Source organism: Alexandromys fortis, unplaced genomic scaffold, assembly GCF_014885135.2.
Source record: "Alexandromys fortis isolate MF-2015 unplaced genomic scaffold, M_Fortis_MF-2015_v1.1 scaffold_5, whole genome shotgun sequence".
Taxonomy (NCBI): domain Eukaryota; kingdom Metazoa; phylum Chordata; class Mammalia; order Rodentia; family Cricetidae; genus Alexandromys; species Alexandromys fortis.
In genome coordinates this window covers 610,869-619,051 of record NW_026067924.1, presented here as the reverse complement: position 1 = coordinate 619,051, position 8,183 = coordinate 610,869, and the positions used below count along the sequence as shown (strand labels likewise).

Genomic DNA, 8,183 nt, shown 5'->3' with positions numbered 1-8,183 from the left:
GGGGGGGGGGGGGGGGGGGGGGGGAAGGGGGGGAGGGGGGGGGAAATGGGAGGCGGGGAGGAGGCGGAAATCTTTTTTTTTCAATAAAAAAATTATATTTAAAAAAAATTTCTAATTGGTAGTTGTTGAGGTCACAACTGAATTGAGTTCTCTGTGTGCACACTCTCGTAGTCACATAGATCCCCATGCAATCATATGGTTTTGCTACATGATGGGAACAATATGGAGGATTAATTCTAAAGAATTTATCTGTGAAACGCATGTGACTACTACGAATCAAGAGGGAGACTAAAAGATAGCATGTTATTTCCTAAATATAATTACTTATAATTATATAACAAATGTAAATGTCTCTTAAGACCGAGAGACCAAAGGTGCCAAGGATTTTTATGGAGACAACCCGAATAACTTCCCTAACCTGTTGTCTGTTGCTGTGATAAAGACCATAATCAAAAGCGGCTTGGACATGAAGGTGTTTTGACTTACACATGCCGATTTACAGTCCATGGAGGGATGTTAGGGAAGGAACTCAAGAAGGAATCTGAAGGCAGAACTGAAGGAGAGGCCATGGAGGAATGCTGCTTACTGGCTTGCTCCACCTGGTTTGCTCAGTCTGCTTTTTATAGAACCCAGTACGATCTGCCCAGGTGGTGGCACTGCCCTTGGTGGTCTTGGTCCTCCGCAAATCAGTCATCCATCAAGAAAGTTTCCTGCTGATCTGCCTACAGGTCATTCTAACAGAGGCTTTTTCTCTCAATTGAAATTCCTTCCTCCCAAGTGACTCTGGCTTATTTCAAGTTGACAAAAAAAATGTAATTGGAACACAGTAGTTACAAATAACTATAGAGTGTTGAGACTGGGCAGGGTCTTTTCATGTTGCTTATGATCTGAACCTCATACTTTTACAGGTGACGTGCCTGAGATCCATCCATTGCCAGTACTAGTTAATAAGATAATGCTAGTCCCATCAGCCTTGTTTCCTATCCCAGAGGTCTTCTGATGCTGCTCAGTCAAGCATTTCATGGAAAGAAGTTATACATATGAGACAGAGTATGGAAAAACTATAATGCTGTCACAATGAGCTATTCATGTAAGATGAGGGAGATGGCTAGAGCTAAAGAAAAATGCAGGTAAAGAGAGAATGTGGAAAGAATTTTTTAAAACATTTCAAATACAAAAAGGGAGCATATCATGGAAGGCAAGAAATGGAAGATAACAATCATAATCGAAATATAATAATAACTTAATTCAACAGTATGCAGCAAAGTATGGTATTTTAATGCAATTTTCTTTATAAAAGTATATCTAAAAGTACTTAAGGAATATAATAGTCTATAGTAAACTTATATGAAAATGTATGTATCTAGGTGTGGTAGCAACACCTGTAATCCCAGCATAAAGGCAGATACAGGAGAGCAACTGTAAGTTTGAGGCTAGCCTGATATACATACATAAGCAAGTTCCAGGTTAACTGTAGAGCCAGACCCTATCAACAACAACAACAGTAATAAATTGAATGTCTGTGAATAACCTAAAGCTATTAGCAGCATTTAGGTTTTTTTTTTCTTTTTTATTCTTTCTTTTTTGTTGTTATTGTTGTTGTCGTTTGTTTGTTTGTTTTGGCTTTTCAAGAAAGGGTTTCTCTGTAGCTTTGGAGCCTGTCCTGGAACTAGCTCTTGTAAATCAGGCTGGCCTCAAACTCTCAGAGATTCACTTGCCTCTGCCTCCCAAGTTCTGGGATTAAAGGCATGTGCCACTACTGTCTGACAGCATTTAGTTCTTAATCAACATCTGAAGTATGAAATGAGTATGAAATAGGAATTTCCCACAGATGTATTTTTCTGTATCAAGAATAAATATGTGTAAAAGAAACCCTGGGAAATCTTTGACTAGCTAGTCCTTCAGACAACATTGTCATTCTTCTTCAAACATGGCTCATGAATAAGATAGGAGACAGGATTGCAGTATTTTCTTTTTTCTTTTTTTATTGTTCTTATTGAGCTATATATTTTTCTCTGTTCCCCTCCCTTCCTGCCCTTCCCCATTGGCCCTCTCCTATGATCCCCATGTTCCCAATTTACTCAGGAGATCTTGTCTACCCATGCAGATTAGATCATGTATGTTTCTCTTGGGGTCCTCTTTGTTGTCTAGGTTCTCTGGGATTGTGAATTGTAGGCTGGTTTTTCTTTGCTTTATGTCTAAAAGCCACTTATGAGTGAATACATTCTATACTTGTTTTTCTGGGTCTGGGTTACCTCACTCAATATGTTGTTTTCTAGATCTATCCATTTGCCCGCAAATTTCAAGATGTCATTATTTTTCTTCTGTGTAGTACTCCATTGTGTAGATGTGTATATGTACATCTTCTACATCCATTCTTTGGTTAAGGGGCTTTTAGGTTGTTTCCAGGTTCTGGCTATGACAAACAATGCTGCTGTAAACATAGTTGAACACATGTCCTTGTGGTACAAATGAGCATCCTTTGGGTATATACCCAAAAGTGATATTGCTGGGTCTTAAGGTAGGTTGTTTCCTAATTTTCTGAGAAATTGCCATACTGATTTCCAAAGTGGCTGTACAAGTTTGCACTCCCACCAGCAATGCAGGAGTGTTCTCTTTACCCCATATCCTCTCCATCATAAGCTGTCATCAGTGTTTTTGATCTTGGTCATTCTTACAGGTGTAAGATGGAATCTCAGAGTTGATTTTATTTGAGTTTCTCTGATAGCTAAGGATGTTGAGCATTTCCTTAAGTGTCTTTCAGCAGTTTTATGTTCATCTGTTGAGAGTTCTCTGTTTAGGCCTGTACCCCAATTTTTATAAGATTATTTGTTCTTTTGATGACCAATTTCTTTTTTATTGCTTTATAAATAATACCATTCAAAATTTCCACTTCCTCCCAATTCCCTCCTGCTCCCCCACTCACCCTCACTACTTCCCCTCCAGTCCTAAGAGAGGGCAGGGTATCCTGCCCTGTGGGAAGTCCAAGGCCCTCTCCCCTCCATCCAGGTCTAGGAAAATATGTATCCAAACAGACTAGAATCCTAAAAAGCAAGTACATGAAGTAGAGACAAACCCTAGTGCCATTATCATTGGCTTCTCAGTTAGCCCCAATTGTCAGCCACATTCAGAGAGTTGATGACCAATTTCTTGAGTTCTTTGTATATTTTGGAGATCAGACTTCTGTTTGATGTGGGGATGATGAAGATATTTTCCCATCCTGTAGGCTGCTGTTTTGTCTTGTTGACCGTGTCCTTTGCTTTACAGAAGCTTCTCAGTTTCAGGAGGTTCATTTATTAATTGTTGCTCTCAGTGTCTGTGTATGTCACTTACCAAAATTAAATCAAGGCCAGAGAAGCAAATTAAACAGACCTATTACTGCTAAAGAAGCAGAAACAGTCATCAAAAGTCTCCCAACCAAAAAAAGCTCAGGACCAGATGGTTTTAGCACAGAATTCTACAAGTTTTTTAAAGAAGAACCAATACCTATTCTCCTCAAATTGTTTCACACAACAGAAACAGAAGGAACATTGCCAAGCTCTTTTTACGAGGCTACAATTTACCCTGATACGTAAATTACACAAAGACATTATAAGAAAGAGAATTACAGACCAATCTCACTCATGAACATTGATGAAAAATAAACTCAATAAAATACTGAAACACAGAATCCAAGAACACATTATAAAAATCATCCACCATGACCAAGTAGGCTTCATCACAGAGATACAAAGATGGTTCAACATTTGAAAATCTGTCAATATAGTCCACCATCTAAACAAACTAAAAACAACACATTAAATGCTGAAAAAGACTTTGACAAAATACATTTCTTTGTGATAAAGGTCTTGGAGAAAGGAGGGATACAAGGAACATACCCAAACATAATAAAGGCAACATAAGCAAGCCAACATCAAACTAAATGGAGAGAAACTCAAAGTGATCCCACTGAAATCAAGAACAAGACAAGGTTGCCCACCCTCTCCATATCTATTCAATATAGTACTTGACATTCTAGCTAGAGTAATAAGACAACAAAGGAGATCAAGGGGATACAAATTGGAAAAGAGGTCAAACTCATTATTTGCTGATGGTATCATAGTTTACATAAGTGACCCCAAAAATTCTATCAAGGAAGTTTTACAACCACTATTGAGGAATTGACTCCATTAGATGGGACTCTGGGGCATTTTCTTGAATGCTAACTGATGGAGAAGGCCTTAAGGGACTGTGGGTGGTACCACCCCTCATCATGCAGTCTCAGGTTATATAAAGTAACTGAATGTGAACTTGGAAGCAAGCCAGTGAACAATGTCCCTCCATGGTCCCTGCTTCAGTTCCTGCCTCTAACTTCCTGACTTGGTTTCCCTTGATGATGGAATGACAGACTATGACCTGTAAGCCAAATAAACCTCTTCGTCTTCCAAGTTACTATTGATCAGGATCTTATGCAGCATTAGGAAGCAAACTAGGGCAGTAGGCTCATAACCGAAACACATTCTTAGGGGAACAAGAAAAGTTTGAAGAGATGTGTAGTGTAACACAAGTGCAGGTCCATCCAAAGTGAGTTAGATGTGGATAATCTGAGTAGATTCCAAGAAAACACTGGATGAGAACAGTACAATGAGGGGTTGAAGTTGGGCTTGGGGGTTGGGGTCGTGAGCAGACAATGAGTTTTGGGTTGAGCAACTTCAGACTAACTTGTGGGAACTGGCTGACAATCAGAAATCCAGTGGTGAGGGAAGTAGTTCAGAGGTGAAAGAGCCAAGGAAGAGATAATATCAAGAAAAATAGATCATGAAATATTTCAAAGAGACCAAAAAAGAAAGGAAGGAAGGAAGGAAGGAAGGAAGGAAGGAAGGAAGGAAGGAAGGAAGAAAGAAAGAAAGAAAGAAAGAAAGAGAGGGGGGAGGAAGGAAGGAAGGAAGGAAGGAAGAGAAAGAAAGAAAGAAAGAAAGAAAGAAAGAAAGAAAGAAAGAAAGAAAGAAAGAAAGAAAGATCTGTTAGAAAGACATTGGCAGCCTTTTGACATGACCTTGGTAGAGACAGTAAGTTAAGAAGCAGTAGATGGAATGAAAAAGAAGGGAAAGGATGGAAGACCTGACGTGCTGGGAGTGCCATAGGAAGTTCAAGCAGAATCACAGAGGCCATGGTAGAGGTCAAGGAAGCAGCAAGGCCGAGGGTAACAATGCATGTGTGTAGGCAGGAGCCCAGAGGGAGAGAGACAGGAAAGTCCAGAGGGGGCTGAATATAAAATGAGAGGGAACAAGGCAACTGTAGTACAGAGGAGAGCCTTGTAGAGCCCGAGCTGAGAGACCAAAGGGCTGGAAGCCATACTGAGCTCTCCTTTGTACTAAAGAGGTCAGGTTATCCACCTGCTGGAGGTGGGCACTTATTAGACTGAAGAATAATGAAAAAAAGAACCTGTGTCATAAGATCCAGAAAGACAAGCATAAAGGAGTTTAGCCCATCAATAGTTACAATGGTGGCATCAAACGGGTTCTGATCATACCCCCCCCCCCCCCCCCCCCCCCCCCAGAAAACCCTCTGGTTCTTCTGCTGTGTTTTGTGGAGTGTTGCAGTCAGGCACTGCAAATGTTCAAAAGATCCCAAGCCCCTTTGATCGTTACCTCTCCTTCAGGAACAATGGTGCAGAGCTGCCGAGAGAACTCCAGTACAAACAGCATTATTTGTATTAGAAGTGCCCGAAAGCAAAAGTTGAAGGTTCACACAGTAGGTATTTATGTCGAGATAAGCACATCCTACAACCTAGTGAGTGGAGAAGATGGCCATCACCTCTCTGAATAAGCCTGGTCTCCACTGAAAACATCAATTATAAAACCCATCCTCCCAAACTTGACCACACTCTCCCTCCATGTCCCACCCTATATTGTAAAGGGCAGGTAAGAGAACTTCTAAAGATGCCCTTATCTGTTTCAAACTTTATTGTGGGCGTCTGGTTGGGAGGGATAGAAGACAGAGGATGTCCTGGAATAGGTAGGTGCCCTTCCCCAAGGCAAAGAGGGCAAGAGTGACAGTGGTGGCAGCAGGGAGCAGAAGAGCTGGCCTCTGTGCTTCCTTCAGCAGTTTCAGGCTAGAGAGGCCCCTGAGTTGTGGAGATTGTAGCTGCCTGCTCTTGAAAGGAGAGGAAGTGTATTTGGCGGGAGAGGGCACAGTGCTGCTGACTGGGCATCTTGGCTTTGGAGTCTTCCTATTCGCACTAGCCTGTCTTGTGCCAGCGGCTGAAACAGGGCTGCGGCAGGAGGCGGGGTGTTGGCCAAGAGCGCTGACCCTTTGGCCCAGCGCTGGGAGAGGAGTTAGGGGGAGCCCTGGGTACAGACCAGGGCTAACCTGATCTTGCTCCAGTCCACCAATCCTTAACGGATTTTCTTTCTCTCCCTTCACCCTTTTCTCTGCTCTCTTTCTCTCATTCTTTCTCTACCTCTTTTTACCCTTTCCCTCTCTTCCCCACCCTCCCTACCCCTTCCCCTCCTCTCCCCTCCCCCTCCCCTCCCCCTTTCTATGTGTGTGAGCCTCCTCCTTTCCCCTCCTCCCCCTTTCCGCCTCTCTCCCTCCCCCTCTCTCCATCTCCTTCTCCTCTCAGCTCGCCGGGCGACCCTGCTCCTGCCTCCCACATTAATGGCGGCTTCTTCGGAGGATGACATAGACCGGCGGCCCATCAGAAGAGTCCGCTCCAAGAGCGACACGCCATATCTCGCAGAGGCCAGGATCTCCTTTAACCTGGGGGCAGGTAAGGACGCCCCTCGCCTTCGTCTGGGTGTCTGGCACCTGCTTCCTTCCCTCCCTTCCTCCTGGGCCGGATCAGCCCCCGCCCCTCCCTGGTGCCCCCTCCCTGCGCCCTCCTGCCCCGAGGGCGCCCCGCTCTCACACTCGCTCCCTTTGTGTCGCCCGCGTGGAGAAGGCGTATGTGTATGTGTGTTTTGCAGAGGTGGGGGAGGGTAGCGCGTAGAGCCATACACCCAGCCAGTGACACCCACGCGGGCTTTCCCCTTCCAGGAAGAAAAGAAAGTGTCAGTGGTAACAATGACCCCAAGAATCACCAGCAGGGTGGGGATGCCGTGCGGCTATGGGCGGAGGGGATGGCAGGACTTCCTGGGTGAGGCTGTCGCTGGCGGGGTTACTACAGGGTGGAACTTGTTGGTGACATTCAGACGCGGGTGATTTTGTCTAGAGGGTGTCACCGCACTGATGCGGGGAGGGGGGCGGGGCTGACCGGGAACAGTGGCTGGAAAGCCAAGTTGGTGGTAACGATGAGAGTGTGGTCCACAACAAGCGGTTGGGTGATTCCATGCGGTCCAAGTGGCCCAGATAGAATTAAGTGAAAACGGCGAATGGGAGAGGAGAAAAGAGAGGACCGAGGGAAGATGAGGAAGGAAGAGGAGAGGGAAAAGGGAGAGAAGGGGGAGGGGGAAGAGGAAAGAGTAAATGTTGGGGACAGAAAGATTCAGTTACTATGCTTCAGGTGTGTGACTCAGGCACCCAGGGTCACCTAATAAGAAACATCAGTCTGTCCTTTTCCTGCTGCTGCTCCAAACTCAGAGGAGTTGCTCTCTCTGAAGTTTTCACCACTAACTTTATAGAACACTTCTTCTGAATGGCTCCTAACCCTAGCCTGACCGTGTTTTTTCCTCTGCATGCTGTCTTAAAGGGTGAGGGTGTTTCCCTTAAGGCTCAATCAATTTCAAAATAAGTTTTAAAAAGCAGACAACACTTTTTTTTAACAAAAATTAAGAACTGAATTGGTGTGTGTGTGTGTGTGTGTGTGTGTACACTCTTGTGTGCCGGAGCAAAGAATAAGTACGCAATGCCCTGCGGAGAAGAGTTTAGACACAAGACTGTTGCTTGAAGAAAAAGATTGACTCACTGAGTAAGAAACTTTTTAATGGCAAAAGTGGGGGACGGGGGGATGACTGACTGGACCAGAGTAACCAAGTATGTTTTCCTCTTAATGATTTGGCTCTTTAAACAATGTGTGTGGTCACTTCCTAAATGGTTGCCTCTACATTGAAATTGGAGGGGAGAGACCTTCATTGTGGAGTTTTGGTCACTGTGGCATGCTGTAGTAGTTTGTGGGGGCTCTTGTGGGAAGCCCTGCTTGCATCTTCCAGGTCCGGCACATGTTTTTAGAGGCCTTCCAAAGAACTGGAAAGTGGTCCTTTTAG

General features: G+C 44.1%; 1 protein-coding gene across 1 annotated transcript in view; it reads left to right on the top strand.

The window, feature by feature from the left end:
* Positions 1–7,121, top strand: part of LOC126501613 (phosphatase and actin regulator 1-like) — a 26,415-nt gene extending 19,294 nt beyond the window's left edge. The window contains exons 2-3 of the mRNA XM_050142371.1: positions 6,605–6,751; positions 7,018–7,121. Coding sequence (XP_049998328.1) covers positions 6,605–6,751; positions 7,018–7,121 — 251 coding nt within the window. The remainder of the gene's footprint in view (positions 1–6,604; positions 6,752–7,017) is intronic.
* Positions 7,122–8,183: the final 1,062 nt, after the last annotated feature.